We start from the raw sequence: 17,666 nt of genomic DNA, 5'->3' as shown, positions 1-17,666 counted from the left end.
TCCAACACAGGCCTCAAATGTAGAATGCTTTGCACACCGAATACCAAATCCTCCTCGTTGAATGTCGTCTGAGCTGACAGCATTCAAGACAGTTGCGAGCAACACATCCAACGATGTTTTCGAAATCATTGATGGCATCATTGACTTACACGCTCACCCTACATTTTGTGAAATGGAAGCTAACAACCTTTTGGAGGCTGCTAAAGAGCTTGTCTCACTTACTCACTTACTCACACACTAAGTCACACCCACTAACTCGCGCGCGCGCGCGCACACACACACATAAACACACACACACACACACACACACACACACACACACACACACACACACACACACACACACACACAAACACGCACACACACACACACGCACACACACGCAAAAACCAACACAACCGTCCAGGAAGCGCAAATGGGCTGTACAATACTTAGGCCGACTTGGTAAGTAGCACTATCTATCAATAAAATTAGAACAGGCATACAACAAACACATCCAAAAATGTCAAAGTTTCTTCATTAACATTCCAAGGCAGCAATTTTTGTATTTATTTTTTAATAATTGAGAGTTAGTAAGTATCTCTTCCAACAACACGTGACAGTTCCTGCACAAGCTACAGACACACAGTAAGTTCTACAAGAGAACGTTTTTCTTTCAACGGCATTCTTGGCGAGGATACAGCATTGTTCCTCCTCTCTCGTCAGGCTCATAGTAGTTGTATGTAATGACAGGAACGCCTCGAAGATCTTTAACAACCGAAGCCCTCTTCATTGTTACATACAAACAACACCGTCTTTGTGTAACCTGCAATAGAAACAAGACCATCATGTCATTTGCCAAATCTCATTATTCTAACAAAAAACCTCTTCGAAGTATACGCTGAGAACGCGACCCTTGAAATCGGTTCTTTTGACGTTACAGCGGTTACTTTGTTCAATCTGGAAACATTTCATTATTATTAATGCAGTGAAATATTTTAAAACTTTATGCAGAATAGAGACCTGCTTCAATTCACTTTGAATAGGTTGAAAACCTGACAAAAAAGTGATTTCAGTTATGGCCATATTTGAAGTGTCCGGACTTGCTTTAAGCCACCTACAATGCAAGTAAGACGTAGACAGCCGGTGCTGTTTGAAACAGTTCTAGATAGCCTACCTGTTGCAAACCCTTATAAAATACTTGCATGGTGAACCTTTGAGTAATATATTGCTGACATTAACTTCAAAGGCTGCAGTCTTGTCAGGTTTAGGAACGTTGTACTCTACACCAAGAGATGCCAAAATGCAACCTTTGCCATTTGCGGTAACATTAACCAATGTTGGCAGGCTTGGCAGCTATATAAACAATATGCTGTCGAAATATGTGCATCTTTAAGACAATGCTTGACTAACTGTGATGGTTTGCACTAGCATAGAATTTGACGAGTCAAGTGATATCGTCTTTGTGGTTTGATTAGCATTTACAGATACTTCTGCAACGATATCAGAAACTGAAAATTTAGCGTACTCAGAGAGAGCGTGAAGAGCAACCACTGTGTCCTAAAATAAAAATGGCAATTTTCAATTCAAGACAGAATCTCATTTCTTAAATAAGCAATCAATTTCTTTCATTCAACACCTGAGTAGACTTGAATCCTCCTCGAGGATTACGTTGTTCGATCAACCAACGGACTATTGGTAAGCTGTAAGCAAGGTTTCCTCGATTAGCAAATGCCAACAATGCGTAGGCGGTCGTTTCGACGTCACATGAACTTGTTCGGCAGTAATAAGACCACGGCATTGTGTTGTGACATGTTCTTTCAATCGAATACTGCCAATGAGTGTGATCACCTTCTATAACGGCACATTTTCTAAGAGCCTCGAAAGCATTCTCTGTTTCTTTGTCAGCTCTGGACAGTGTGAAAGCAATTAGAGCAAGATTGTACGGGCTGTTACAGTTCTGGACTATGCATCTGTTTGATAGATAATCTAGAGCCAATTTGATACTCTCGTCCTATACAGAATGGATTATTTGTTAGATGCGTTGTCATTAATTTGTATAAAACATTTTGTTAACTTTTGGAGACATTCCTGCTTCCAGTAGAGCTACTGTAACGTAAGCCGTTAACGAGCAATTACCACCGCTGCATCCTTGCATTTCTTTTTGTATGGGATTGCAAATAGAAGGAAAGGAGCCATCTGCGTTCTGGTGGTTTTTGACAAATTGAACAGCCTCGTTCTGAATTCTTTCATCGATTGACATTCCAAGTACACCGTCTGCTTGACCGAATGATCTCAACACAAATGCCGTCAACCTAAAGTTATGCACTAACATGGACAACAGAATTTCCAGTCTATATTTAAATATAATTACCACATGCTACCGCAGCGATCACTGTTTCCAAAAGCGCTGTAGGATCCATCTTCTCGTTGGTACGTCATTTCTCTCTGATATCCTAAATGCATAACAACAGTGAGATTGGTTTTCTATATATATTTTGGTGTTTTCTATTGCCTGTTTGCATAAAGTGAAGAGCTTTCTTTCGGGTTGCATCATCGAGTTGGCCGACTGTGTCGAGGTACCGTGCAATGTAGACGGCAGGAGCAAAATTCAGCATGTTCTGTTCTCCACAGCCTGTCGGTAATCGCAGCAAATTTTCCAAACCGTCAATGGTCGGCCCCATGTAATTTCCTACACATAACGTTCTTTCGATTTACGTGCAAGAGTGCTTTTGTTTTCTTAATGCCTTTATTAATTGACCTGTTATAGAGACAAATGCTCTCTGTGAGTCGGGAACAAAGTTGGGTGGCAGTGATGCGTTGAAGACGTATGTGATACGATGATTGTTATCGTCCGAACGAAGTTTAGAGGTCGAATTATCATCATCATTATCTGAACGACGACAACTTCAAATTATACATACATACATACATACATACATACATACTTACATACATACATACATATATGTATGTGCTGCAAATGAATAACAATTTACCTTGCAGTATATATATATATATATATATATATATATATATATGTATGTATATATGCTGCAAATGAATAACAATTTACCTTGCAAACACAAAAGTGATGACTGACTATACTCTTCTTTAACGCCTTCAGGCTGCGCAAAAATTAACATCAAATTTTCTTTATCGATTTACTACAAACTTAGTTCCTCACTTCGACAAGTAAGTTTCTTATCAGGCTGTCAGCTCCTAACGTAGATCTGGCCGTTGCTGTTATTGGCAGATGGCCATTTCTCAACGGCAAAAGAAGATATGATATCACCTCTCCATTTCCTGGCACAACGTCAAGTGTCCTTGAACGCTGATTCAACTGAGTTTTGTCTTGCTTTCCTTGCACTAGTCGTGCGTCATTGTTATCTACATGTACGTTCACAGAGGCCTGGACAAGTGAATTCTTGTAGTGCGTCATCTTTAAACAAAATTCACTTGTACTTACGGTTAGCATGGTTTGAAGATAGTTGTAGACGGTGAGCGTAATCTCTACTAGCTCCCCTCTTATGACCGAATAGGGCAGATTGATCGTGACGAAGAATGGCTTGAAGACTGTCAGAGTTGCTGGTCTTGCGATGGACATCGAGTGTGACGGAGATACAGCAAAGGCATCTGCTACCCACGACGTGATCGTATCGGGAACAGTAACTTCTTCATCTAGTGTGCTGTTTCTAAAACATATCTCTGTCTATTTACGATTACTTGTAAATGGAAAAATAGAATACCTATTTTTTCGGTCAAACCATAACCAAGTTTCGGGAAAGTGTGTTCGTACACGAGACGGACTTACCACATTATTACTTTCACTACTACTCTCAATTGTGCTTGCAACAACATCTGTAGTTTCTGCAGCAACATCTGTAGTTTCAGTAGGAACATCTTTAGTTCTAGCAGCAACAATGTAATCGCCTGTCGTTAGCAACGAAACAGCATTATGCTATTTACAACCTGTAATTTATACTTTCTTACTCCGTGGATAACAACAGTCGTAGGTGACGCCAGGCTTAGATGGAGGATTTGGTTTCTGGCAAGCCTTTGGAGGTTCTGTTTCACTACCAGACAGTTGAATTCCAGATGACTGTGAACAATACGCTTTAAAATTTGATAACAAGCGCAAAATTGTTACAGTACCGTAAAATAGCTGCTTGCTTTGTGATAAGAGCAATATTGCTTGGAGTAGCGCAATTCAGTGCATATTCGGGGACAGCACATTTCGGTAGTATTGGATTGATCCGTTGCTTTTGAGTATGGTCCGTAACACACACAAGTACAATCCCAGTACACGTTCCAACCACACACGTACGACTCAACGGGCAAATGCTTGTGCTCATCAAACATTTCTACTTCTTCATATAACTAAAATAAGCGATCAAATTTCAATTTAGATAAAGCAAGACTTATATGTTGTGCTATTAGATACAATTGCTGCACTAACTTTGGAAGGGGTTAGTTGATTTTTATCCTGTTGAATGTAGACGCTTTGATCTACTGCTACCACGCCCACGTATGACATTGGCGGTGCTTTAATCAGCAGATTAGTTTTCTCTCCAGGCTCTAACTGTTTATGCTGGAATTCTAGCGATATCTGCAAATAAGACGTTTATAAACTACAAAAAAATTAAAAGATATATTTTAATGTACCGCAGAGACCTTATTTGGACTCTGAATGACTTCAAACGCAATGCGTGAAGTAGCGAGTGTTTTCTGGCTAACAATCAGAGTTAACTTGGGAGCCATTGATGACGTGACAACGAATGAGATATAGCAAGTTCTTCTCATTCTACCCGTTTGGCACAACTGTTTGTGCTTCTTGCGAGCTTTTCTGTCGCTGATTGGTGAGCAACGGCCGTGGTCAATAATCTGCCCACCGCCAACAACCTTTAGACAAAACAATTTGAAAAATTATATCAATTGCTGTATATTTTGATGATTTTACGTAATAATCCGCTACTGCTGCATTAGAAAAAGAAGCAGTAATATTAGCTGTTTCCCCAATCTGCAAGAGGTTTCAAAATATTAAGTTTGTATATCTGAATAACAGTTAGGTATTGTAAGTCAAGTTACCAGCAGTTTCTGTTTCTTGCTAGATAAAGCAATTCTTTCTGGAGAATATATTAATGTTGGAAAGCTGTATACGGCAAGAAACCAATTCCTTTGGAAGAGTTCTACGGACGCCTACATAAGCATATTTGATTAAAAGATTAGCACTTTGAAATTAGGTCAGAATATCTTACATGAAACCTGGCTCTCACGGCGTTGCAAGGCATACAAAAAGAGAATGTCGCAATTCCTCTGTGGTCAGTAGCTTGATATTGGTATCCTAATGAACGTGGTTTGGTTGTTATGCACGATGCTTTGTTCTTTGCATATGTGATGACACCGAAGCTAACATTTGCAGCATTCGGCTTTCCAGACAAATTTGAAGCAGCAACCTAAAAGACATACATCGATTCACTAATAGAAATCTTTTATAAGTGTACCGTATGTTTAAACCTTCACGACTGTAGCATGACAAGGATGGAAACTCTGATCACCATCAATAATTGTGAGTTCATGGTCTTTATACCTGGATGATACAGTGGTCTGTCCTTCGCAATGGACGGTTGCTTGAGACGAGGAATCAGTCACGTTGACATCGATTACTACGTCTCCGCCACAGAAATATCCGTTAGAGCAGATGCGAAGGCACATAGAAGTTGTTCCAGAAATCTACAATTGGTGTAACCCCATTAACAACGTAAAGCAATGAAGGCATCTATTTGCCCTGCATGCTAACAAGTAACGCGATTGGCTAAACCTTTCTTTATGTCTGTAGTCAATAGTTGCGTAAATCGTCAAATAACAAGTATAGATAATCGTAACTTTGAATCTATTGCATAGCTGAGTTGTCATAAAGCGTGCGCGGTAATCGTTTTACTAACCGTAGATATGACCTCTGTGTGCCTTGTTGCATTCTTTAAGGATGGCAAGAGCTGAAAGTACTGACTACTTTTATCTTTGTGGTTGTACTTGCTGCTAGGGCTCCACCTATAAATTACTAGTTTAACGAAACATCACATGCTAGTGGTTTCGGCCGTGTTCACACATATTTGACATTCTATTAGCATTAATATTACAGTAAAGTGAAACGAAATTGTAACTTGAAACCTTGTCCACACACTCAAATACGCAAGCAGCAGATGTGTTCTTTTTCAAATGGTATGCATACGTTTGTCGGATCCGCATTCCGACTACACACACAAATGACATAGCGTTAGATAGTAAAAAGAAGACCCTTGTCATTGCCCTTTTATATTATATTGCTGTCGAAAGAGCCAGTTATTTCACACCTAATGTCCGCTCGGAAGTCAATCTTTGGAGGCGTCCGCCGCTTGTTCGTTGTCAGGTGCCTTTTGCGTGCCCAAAGTATCAGCTAGGACATTGTACGTAATCTACAAATAGTGAAAACCAAGCAGTGCGTTTGGAAGCTGTTCACGGGTGGGTGGGTGACTGGCGTAATGTGAAAACAATGGTAAATGGTCAAGTGAAATAAGGGTAGGAGGTGACGTTGACTTTATCATTGACATTCACTTTACCAATATGGAAATGACATAAATTAAGTATGTGTGAACAGCGTAACGAAACTGCTAATGAGAATGTCAACTACATGTGAACACGCCCTTCTGGTTTAAGGGCGTTTGTTTAAAAGTCATAGCCGTTTATTAGAAGAAATAACAAACCTATTTTACTCTAATTTGCCCTTAAAGTATGTAGATAGTTCACTTTCTCTTGTAATTAGCCTTACCTTTTTTAGCGCAATCTCTCTGCGAGGGCATCCTACATCCGTACGCATGAGCAACACTGACGCTGATAGATTTCCCTCAACCCTTTGCCCATATCTATATCTATAACGTCGATATTAAACATACAATAAGGTTTTTATACACACAATTGCCACTGAGACTAACTTTGCTGATACCGAAAAGCAGACAGATTTTGGATAGCAGGAGAAGGACTCAACAGTAGGAGTGATGGTACAAGAGAATTTGGAAAGAACTAAAATAAATGCAGTTAGACACCAACATGGGTATAATGTGATGTAAATGTGAATTACCGTAACGCTGAACTTCAAACTGAAAACATGATTGTTGTCCTTTTGGCAAACCCTGTTCAATTATTATAAATAAATTATCATTGTAAATTATCATAGTTATTAAAAAATTTGAATCAGTTACCTCATAGGTAGCACACACTCGATGTGTTCCAAGAACAGGTTCTGATGATATAGGAAACTCGAAGTTTGCAACACCTAATAAGACGATGAAGTAGATATTGGTATGCATAGCATAGAAAAATGCATTATGCTGCTATATTTTCGCAATTGGAAATCTGAAACCAACCGTAATCAAGTGTGATATTTGGATAGCGTCCCATCGCGTAAGAGAGAGGATTCTAAAAAATATTGAATCAAGATTAATATTTTTAGTAGAACACAATATGGTATGGACCTGTATGGTAACTGAAACAGCTCCAGTAGCAGATTTTCTTTGACGATTGAGAACGATAACTCTTCCCATTACTAGATTTAGAACGTAGAAATTGATATTGTCTAGTTAATCAAATGATATTGCAATTTCTACCTGTTTCGCCCGGTTTGTAAACGGGCTTGTCAGTTTGAATCAAGATGATTTTGTTCTTTCGTTGGATTGTAACTGGTATGCTTTTGTTCTGCGAATTCCCTTCCGTGGTCACATTGTTGACGAAAATGTAGTAGCTGGTAACTGCAGGATCAGCATTTGGTGGTGTCTACACAAACCGGTAGTAACTGCAAACATGAATGTGACAATGATACAGATTGTAGAGACATACCATCAAAACGAACTTGTTCGTCGAACCTAGACAGCGACAAATAAAATTTAGTGTGAATGCCTCTGTGCACAGAAATTGTTTAGTACCTGATTTTATCAATTGTGTGCCTCCATCCACAAGGGTGAGCCCAGCAGAATGACGCAGACTTACAGATATCAACTGAGTACTTGAGAGGTTGGTGGCCTCACTGTGAACGTAGACAACAAACGTCTCGCCTGGTATAAGGTTTCTTGGAGCAGCCACATGACTAAAGACACAAATCAGTACTAGAGGTGATGACTATAGTATACCGCAAATCAATTGCGTTTTACAGAGAAGGACTTGACGTTTCGGAATATATCGAGTTGACTGTGGCAAACAGCAAAATTGAAAAAACGAAAAATGTTTCCTTGTTCATACCGCCTCTCTGAAGTTTGAGTTACGACTACTCTGCAACGCTGGCTGCTATGTGCTTCTTTGTTCTGAACTAGTGTGACGTAGGTCATTGCCATGTGTCGCCGAGGGCGTGGTTTTGACGTCCTATCTACTAGACTAATCGGTGCAGCATTGTGTTGTCGTCTAGAGAAACAGTCAGAACAGGAGCTAATTTCCGCCTGTTACCACAAGTGATGAACTCTGTCAATGAGAAAAGAGCATGCATATAGCATGGACAGGAACGATGCGTTAAATGTTAATATATTTTAGAGAACGTGCTGCTATCAAAATTCTGCTGCTTTATGTCAATGTTTATCGTCATGGTTATGGACTTGCAGTACTCAGAGTCGTCTTACGTTGTAGTATTTACAATTAACATCTTTAATTAAAATTAATGGGAACCGGACGGCTGCTAGACATTCTTGGCGACTCAATCGGTGGTGTTGGCCTGCAGTAACTAGTTACTAGCGGAATAACACCTGCTAATTACATCAAGAAGATTGTTCTGTTTTGACCTAATCTGGACTTGACTGGACTCGTCGGTGTAAAGTGCCAACATCCGTGCAAGGCTACTCTTTGTTCATTGTTGTTGTACATATAGGCTGTGCAATTAAAGTTCAATCATGTTTATTCCTACATTATTTACCTGCGAATGAGTTGTAGAGGGCCGCAATGCGCTTTGCAGGAACAAAATGTACAGTGCATTGAAAACGTTTAGAAGGTGTATGTGTTGTCGTCACTTGTTTCACTCAATTAACAGCTGTAATGCGTATGGTAAACGTACCTTTGAGACTGCAGTGCACAGAGACATTGATCTACTTCTTGCATCAATTTGAAGACTAAGCTTACTATTGATTGACAAATTTTGTGCATGCAATATCAGTAGAGCTAGGCGTATCGCTGGGGTTAAATTGAGGAATAAAAATTGATTGATTATTAAAACTCGTAATTGTAATTATTAAGGCGAAGTCTCGCCATCAGCTGTCAGCAACTCTGAGTGCATTTGCTGTTAACTTACATACATTCGTCGTCATTCTAATTTCATCTTGCAACGTTTAATTTTCTGTACTGCTTCATACGACTTTTCCTGAAGTGAGGGTGAGCCCAAAAGAAGAGAGGAATAGCATCTTTTGTAACAGAAGTAATATAATATGATTGGAGTGTAACCGGAAGAATAATGCTAGACGTTTTTAGACAATTGCGGAGCGGGAACAGAGGTGCATAGGCGTGTATTCCTTAGTTCTGCACACACACGAGAACACATTATACTAGGACATTGTGTATAATAGATGATTGGTTTAGATTAAAACGGGACACTCGCTAGACCTTTCATAGCGACTTGACAGGAAGCGTGGGCGTCAACAGCAATAGGTAAAAGGTACACGACGCTTTGTAGAGCCGGAAAAGTCGGTCCGCCAGGTACCAAAACTGCTGGACCTCCATTTGACAATGTGACATCACTGAAGAATTCCGGCATTTAAGAAGCAGAGAAAATTTCCGACTGCAAATTAACAGAGTCATTTAAGAATAAAGACAGATGTAATTGACCAGGATACAAAATTTGCTTTTCACCTGAAATTTGTTATTCCATGAATGCTGTTTTTAGGGAATAAATTTGAGTCAGATTTTTATAAGGTGATGCATGATTAGGGAGACGTACTTTCATCAGCATCCTTTTCTACCTAACCAACTTGCAATTGAGATTCGTCCTATACAGAATGAATTATTTAATGGATGCTTTCTCATTACTTTGTATAAAATTTTTTAAACTTTTGGAAACATTCCTGCTTCCAGTAGAGCTACTGTGACGTAAGCCGTTAGCGAGCAATTGCCACCGTTGCATCCTTGCATTTCTTTGTCTATTGGACTGCAAATAGAAGAAAAGGAGCCATCTGCGTTCTAGTGGTTTTTGGCAAATTGAACAGCCTCGTTCTGAAGTCTTTCATCGATTGACATTCCAAGTAGACCGTCTGCTTGATCGAATGATCTCAACACAAATGCCATCAATCTAAGTGAGTCGTTCCCTTGGCTGAAGGAAACGTCAGAGGGCTTGAGAAGCACCCCAAGTGTGACGAGGATTCTGACAGAGATGCCGCATCCCGAACAGCGCCCAATCAGGTAAGCACGGTACTGATGCAAGGAGTTCTGACAATGGAAAGGCCTTTATGCGTCGAGGGCGATGGAGCGCGCAATTGCCGTACATGGCATCAAATGTGGGACAGTTATGCAGCGGTGTCCCGAATATACAAACAATCTGACGAATACCAACTAGCGACGTTCATCATGTGCCTAGGAAAGGCTGGTGTGGAGGTGTATAACACATTAAGTTTCAATAACGAGGCAGACAGACAAAGCCTGGCCGCAGTCCTGTCAAAAATGGAGCAACATTTCATTGGCACAATGAATGTTACGTATGAGCGGTTTGTTATCAGAACCAGGACGCAGGGACAAGGAGAGACTTTAGAACAGTACTTTCTAGCCCTTCGCACTCTTGTCAAGACCTGCAATTTCCAGGCAATGTCAGAGGATATGATCCAGAACAAAATTGTCTGTGGAATCACAAAGGAGTTCTTACGCAAGTCTTTGCTGGAACGAAAGGACCTGAGCTTGTCCGTCTGTATTGATATATGTCGAGGAGCAGAGCGATCTGCACAGCAATCGAAGATTATGGGTGGCCATGAAGAGGTACACGCAATGCGCCAGTCAGTCAGGCGCACATCAATGCCACAAGCAAAACCAAAGACAAGCAAGAAAATATGTGGATACTGTGTGCAACAATATGTGAAAGGAAAATGTCCAGCTTATGGCCAAGAATGCACAGCATGAGGAAAGAAGAATCACTATGCTGGGGTGTGTCGAAGCACGAGAAGGACCAAAGTCAACTGGACTGAGCAGAAGAGTGATAAGAAATTAGAACACCTGATGACCCTAACACTAACGGAAGAGATTAATGCAGTCCAGCACCCAGTTTTCCCAAGACAGCTGTTTGCATACATGAAAGTGAAAGGCCAACGGCTGCGGTTCCAACTGGATTTGGGTGCATCATGCAATGTTATTCGACGAAAAGATTTGGTAACCACAGTGGTCCTTGAGAAAACAAACCAAAAACTGTGCCTCTACAACCGGAGTCAAATAAGACCATTGGGAAAGTGTTTGGTCAATATGAACAACCCAAAAACGGGTAGAAAATACAAACCCAACTTTGGTGTTGTGGAAGATGCCTCCACATCACTTTTGGGAGCGAGGTCGATCCAACAGCTGGATCTGGTGAGGATACAGAACGAGTACATTATTGCGGCAACCCTTCAAGCTCGTTGTCAGGACAACGTTGACAGTACAAACACTCACATGTCTGGTCAAGACGTTAGTCAAAAGCCGGTTCAACTACCTGATCTCTTACAGGCTTACAAAGACGTGTTTGATGGCTCTTTGGGATGTCTGGGGGACCACTTTATCTCAACATTGAAGACTCAGTAACTCCGGTGCAAATACCCACGCGAAAGGTTCCCATTGCACTTAGGCAACATCTGCAAGCGGAACTGAAGCGCCTTGCGAATTTGGGAGTGCTAGAGGCTGTTGATGGACATACAGACTGGATATCCAGTCTAGTCGTGATGCGTAAGCCCAACGGCACCCTGCGCTACTGCCTGGATCCTAAGCCCCTCAACAGGGAACTCAAACGTAGCCATTATCCTATGCCAACGATAGAGGATCTGATACCCCAGCTCTCCAAGGATAAGGTGTATGCGGTATGTGACTTACAGAATGGGTTTTGGCACATCGCATTAGATCATGAGTCAAGTCTTCTCACAACGTTTGGAATGCCGTTTGGTAGGTTCCGATGGAAAAGAATGCCCTTCAGCATCAGCCCAGCACCGGAATTTTTGCAACGCCGCCTCCAATCAGCCATCGATGACCTATCAGGAGTATAAATGATTGCGGATAACGTTCTGATAGTGGGTGAAGGCGATACCCACGAGGCAGCGTGCCAGGATCGTGACAAGAAATTGGCCAGCTTTTTGGATAGATTTCGAGTGCGCGGCATCAGGCTCAATTGAAACAAAATCAAGTTACGACTTCCTGAGGTCAAATACATGGGTCATATCCTTACTCCCAACGGGTTGAATGCTGATCCGGACAAATTGAAAGCTATCATGAAAATGGAGAACCCCACTGATGTGGCTGGAGTGCAGCGTCTAATTGGCACGGTCAATTATTTAGCGTGTATTTTACGCAATCTGTCTAGCGTCTGCGACGAGACTCGAAAATGGATCAAGAAAGATGTGAAATTTTGTTGGACATCCCATCATGATCACTCTATACAACAGAATAAAGCGGACGTAACCACAGTACACGTGCTTAGGTACTTTGACCGGCAGATGGATGTCACCCTCCAGTGCGACGCTTCAGTGAAGGGTCGTGGTGCTTCTCTTATGCAACAATGACAAACAGTTGCCTCTGCTTCGCGCGCGCTAACAGACACCGAAGCACGCTATGCGCAAATAGATAAAAAAACTGCTAGCCATTTTCTTTGGAGTCACCAAATTCCATCACTACGCGTATGGCCGCCATTTGACGATTGAAAGTGATCATAAACCCTGGGAAGTGATTGTCCAAAAGTCGATTCATTCTGCGCCAAAGCGTCTTCAGAGGATGCTCATACAATTACAGGGATACGACGTAACGGTCACGTACAAGCTTGGTAAAGAGATGTTCGTAGCAGATACGTTGTCGCGAGCATATTTACAAGCTCAAAGCAATCCTATCCCCTCCACAAACGGTTGTGAATCCATCAGTCTGATGCAGTCAGTTTTCGAACAGGAGTTAGAATTTGTCAACCTCTCCCATCATCTACCCATCTCCGAAGCGAGACGCAAGGAAATTCAGGTGGCTACAGAACAATATGAATGTCTGCAGGAGGTCAAGCAGCTCGTTATGCGAAGATGGCCACAAAGTAAGACGCAGGTACCGCAGACAGTGGCACCTTATTTTCCTTGGCGCGACGAGATCGGAGTGCAAAACGGCGTATTATTTCGCGGAAAGCAAATTATAGTCCCTGGTGCGATCCGTCAGAAAATTATGACCGCGCTTAATTCTTCTCACATCAGCATTAATGGTACCCTACGACGAGCACGCGAGCTGTTCTACCGGCCCGGAATAAATGACCACGTTAAGACGTTCATTCAACGATGTGCTACGTGTCGTGAAGTAGATCCAGCTTAGGCGAAACTGATTCTCATCCCGCATACCGTCCCATCTCGACCATGCGCGAAAGTAGCCGCCGATCTCTTTGCCGTTGAAAGGTATGACTATATGGTCACGGTTAACTACATGAGCAATTTTTGGGAAGTAGACAGGATGGACAGCCACACTTCTCAACCCATCATACAGAAACTGAAACTGCATTTTGCACGGCATGGCATACCGGATACAGCAATGTCGGACAATGGGCCCCAGTATGTTTCAGCAGAGTTTAGTCGTTTCAGCCAAAACTGGGGTTTTGATCATGTTACTTCGAACCCGGGCTACCCACAATCAAACGGGAAAGTTGAAAGGTAAAAGAAATACCCAATTTGAGATCAAAATAAGGTTTTCATTCACAAAAGTATAAGAAAAAGGACTTCAATCACTAGAATCGTCTTTCGCTCCATCCAACAATAAGCAAAATAATCACATTTCAATTTGTTCGAAGCAGGACAATAGGTATGATATCCGTGACATGGCTATGAAGCAAGACAGTTCAAAAATTAAGTTTAAATTAAGTAAAACTGTTCAAATGGACTTGGAAACTGAGCGATCAACCCGTTCCATCAAAATGTTGTCAATTCTAAAATGATTGGAGATTAACTGAAACGGGCAAAGACAACAAGAGCATTCTTTCAGATGATTGAAGAAACCTGGATAGTATCTCGCATTTCATCTCACATAACCTCAACTCTCAAATTGAGTGAGCAACATGCATGGCCCTAAACAACGATGGACTTAGCTGAGCAACACGCAAAACAGAAATGATTTTAACTTAAACAAAGTGGTGAAATCAATGGTGCACTCCAAGTGAGAATTAGTCGAGCAAAGTCAATAACAAGATTGAGAGACATTAAGTACCCAAGAAATACCCTGGATTTCTCCAGCCCATAATACAACTATAGTTAAAGATAAATGAATGGATTGATTGCTCCCAGGAAAATATGAGTCGTACGAACCAGAGGAACACTTATGCAAAGGCTTGCATCAAAATTATCTAAGACAAAGTGTTTAGCAAAATTCAAGCCTATAATCTTACTCAAATGTTTTCATTCAATAAGATTCAATTCATGTCTATTCTCAAGTAGCAAAAAAATACCCTGGAATCCTCCAGCCAATAATACCACTATGGTTAAAGATAACTGAATGGGTTAATTGCTTCAAGACGAATATGACTCGTAAAATTCAGAGCAACAATTATGCAAACGCTTGCATCAGAATTATCAAGGACAAAAGTGTTTGGTAAAATGCAAGCCTATAATCTTACTCAAATGTGTTCATTTTTTCATTCATTAAGATTCCATGCAGGTCTACTATCAAATAAACTGCTGAATGTAAACCTGCAGGTAAGGATTGAATAGAATCTAAACGTTTACTATAACAGGTGTTACGACTAATTGTATGTATCTCAGAGCTGCAGCACAGCAGAATACATTAGAGCTGCAAGACAGCAGTATAGCGAATAAGCTACTGAACTCGAGGAGAGTCACAACGCAGAGAAGGCGCGTCTCCATGAGACAACAACCAATTTGGAGGCGCTTGATGCTAACAGGCAAAAGATGTTGCTAAACAGGTGTATAGCGTCAACCAAGCTAAGCGTAAGAAAATTCTGATTGTTTTGTTGAAGATCATAGCGAATGCAACAGTATGTATAGGGAAGAAGAGGTTGGTACCTGTGGCGCAAGAACAGGACCTGTTACTATGAGTGATGCTGCGGTTAGTTGGCCTCAAAACCATGTCCGGTAGTGGAAAACAATGTGAGGACTGAGGCTCAGTCTGTTTTCTAACTCATGTTACCATAGCTGATAGAGTTCAATATCTGCCCCTTTTTACTGACGCAGCTTCTGTTGAAGTATTCACTAGTACCATAATAGGTACATCTGTTCTCTGTACTGAATTGGCAAGTTCTGGAGGAATATAGAAGCAGTAGACTTTTTGTATTAGATAGAACGGCTCCCTTTTAGTTGTTGCTGGTGATAACAGATAGTAGTGCAACAATAGGAGAGTCTACTGGAGCTGGTGATTCATCTTGAAGAGCAAAACATGCAGATGCTGCCTAGAAACCTTTACACAGATACCAAATGCACAGACTAATATATTGGCAGACCAAGCTAGGGCGGCAGCTAGGAGAACCTTCCGGGTATGGCTGTGTATACAGGCAAAGGTGGAGATGCTACTGATGATTGCATTTGCAGAGTGCAGTGGGCAACAGTTGCATCACTTTTCTGTTGTAAAAACTATTATTGTAAAATTTTGCTTGATATTGGTGCATGATAGATTTGCTGTCTCATCATACCGGTTATGTTGCGGAGACGTAAGCCAATGGATTTGCCAAGTCGTAGAAACGGGTGAAGAAACGAGAGGCCAGAGCAGCGATGTTTGATGATGACGAAGGATTGATGCAGTTTGGCATTGTCGTGCAATTGATTGTATAAAAAGAGGAAGATTTGGCTATCATTATTCCATTGTCTATGTCAACTATCCTGACCTTCAAATTTCTAGTGTAGATAGTGTAGTAAAGCATATTTTATGAGTCAATTTGGAGAGTGTCCTGCTTACTGAACCTGCTGTAGCATAGATGAAAACGTGGTTTTAGTAATGTTGTCTGTAGCTTTGATAACTGCTATGACGTTGGACTGCCATTAAATGATGCTGAATACGATTAGCCAATCAGTACGCAGACTATACTTTAGCAAGGCGTTGATATGTTGTGGTCATTATCAGTGCTGTTCGTCACGTAAGTAGTTCCTTTCGTTACGTCCATATTCATATACTATAATTAGAATCACAGTTCGCCATGCTTGTTGAACCCATGCTATTGCATTTGGTCAAGTTCAATCACAAACGAAAGTAGAGCATACGTATCACACCGAAAAAAAGACAGATAAAACAATGCAAAGACAGCATTGATCATAATAAATCAAATTCGGGAGCCGTTGGAAGCGAAAAAACCGAAAAAAGCATCAGGGTACGTTTGCTTATCCGGACATTTAGCTCCAAGCACGCTAAAATGACGTAAATGTGTGTTGCGCAACCGTCAGACCATTCTATCGGTATTTACATCTCGCTTGACTTTCCTGTTCTGCATCGTTGCTTTTCTTTTCCCATTGCATTGATAGATTTTCGACGCAAAAGTAAGTTTCGCGGCAACCAGTACACGGCACCAAAGAAGACAATAATGGAGATGACAAGCTCTGCGTCCAAGTTGCGCGACTCGTCGTACGACGTGGGAACGCTAACGTATTCGTCGTCATCGACTATGGAAGGTTACCGCGTGATTGACGTTGGCGTTCTTGCAGAATTTCTTGCCGCCAATCTCGTACGCAAGAAGTGCTATAGTTAAGCAACACTTTCAGAACTAGAAGACGAGCGCATGGGATGGGCGTCAAAGCTGACTTTGAAGTGCCAGACGTGCCAGAATGAAAAACAATCGTACACCAGCAAGAAGCTTTCCTACGGGGCATTTGACGTTACCACACAAATGATTCTTTCGATGAGAATGATTGGGTATTTACTTGATCCGCTTCAGCGCTTTTGTAGCTCCATGAACATGCCAAGTTACATGGGAGACGCCACGTACAAGAGTCACGTAATCTCTCTCCTCAAAGCAGCGACAGAGGCAGCCGAAGGAAGCATGAAAAATGATGAGTTGAGGGGCCGATATGAACGAATCCAGACGGCACTATTGGCATTGGTGTGTGTGGAGATGGAAGCTGGCGAAAGAGAGGCTACTCATAAGTCCATGGTGTGGTGAGACGTAAAGACATGTGACATATACGCCAGTGATTTTGATTGGTGATTGGTCCGGTATTGTGTTTGGCTGAGCTAGGGTAGAATAATAAGAGGCATTGATTCTGATTGAGTTAGATTTGACTGGGTAGCTGTAGCGAGTAGAAGTTGATTAATATTGCGTTTACAATATACGGCACGGTCAACAGTTGGGCAGTCTACGCGTCCTCTCTCGTAAGGTGCTGCGTCCGTCTTCGGTAACTCTGTAACATGTGGGCACGGTCATTTCTATCGTTTCAGGAGAGCTTGTTGACGTTTCAGTCAAGTCCTCATACTGCCGTGCCTGCACCATGTGCCCTAAGAAAGAAGGAACAGCTGAATATGATGAGTGGCTCCAAAAACATCTTACCAACTGCCACAAATACTAC

The 17,666-nt window shown here is 41.5% G+C and overlaps 3 protein-coding genes across 3 annotated transcripts; 2 read left to right on the top strand and 1 right to left on the bottom strand.

Moving 5' to 3' along the window:
* Positions 1-600: 600 nt before the first annotated feature.
* On the bottom strand, positions 601-8,336 carry LOC134181752 (CD109 antigen-like). Its single transcript, XM_062649018.1, has 32 exons — positions 8,251-8,336; positions 7,938-8,098; positions 7,852-7,877; positions 7,623-7,788; positions 7,491-7,561; positions 7,383-7,434; positions 7,218-7,291; positions 7,097-7,148; positions 6,951-7,038; positions 6,788-6,887; positions 5,497-5,712; positions 5,238-5,435; positions 5,068-5,178; positions 4,940-4,999; positions 4,654-4,881; positions 4,439-4,588; positions 4,288-4,359; positions 3,973-4,081; positions 3,729-3,912; positions 3,449-3,674; positions 3,167-3,391; positions 3,056-3,107; positions 2,741-2,872; positions 2,495-2,671; positions 2,354-2,435; positions 2,057-2,294; positions 1,619-1,993; positions 1,393-1,539; positions 1,157-1,335; positions 1,003-1,096; positions 865-939; positions 601-805 (listed from the first exon to the last, which is right to left on the bottom strand). The coding sequence occupies exons 1-32, from the start codon at positions 8,334-8,336 to the stop codon at positions 656-658; spliced, it is 4,356 nt and encodes a 1,451-aa protein (XP_062505002.1). The 3' UTR covers positions 601-655.
* A 2,851-nt stretch (positions 8,337-11,187) lies between these two features.
* Positions 11,188-12,323, top strand: LOC134181749 (uncharacterized). The gene is made up of 3 exons (XM_062649017.1): positions 11,188-11,738; positions 11,786-12,096; positions 12,223-12,323. Exons 1-3 carry the CDS (start codon positions 11,188-11,190, stop codon positions 12,321-12,323), a joined length of 963 nt encoding a protein of 320 aa, XP_062505001.1.
* Positions 12,324-12,918: 595 nt separating this feature from the next.
* LOC134181748 (uncharacterized) lies at positions 12,919-13,488 on the top strand. The gene has a single exon (XM_062649016.1). The coding sequence runs from the start codon at positions 12,919-12,921 to the stop codon at positions 13,486-13,488; it is 570 nt and encodes a 189-aa protein (XP_062505000.1).
* Positions 13,489-17,666: the final 4,178 nt, after the last annotated feature.

This window comes from Corticium candelabrum, chromosome 7 (genome assembly GCF_963422355.1).
Source record: "Corticium candelabrum chromosome 7, ooCorCand1.1, whole genome shotgun sequence".
Lineage (NCBI taxonomy): Eukaryota > Metazoa > Porifera > Homoscleromorpha > Homosclerophorida > Plakinidae > Corticium > Corticium candelabrum.
Note: the sequence above shows the minus strand (reverse complement) of the source record. Positions and strands in the feature narration are given on the sequence as shown.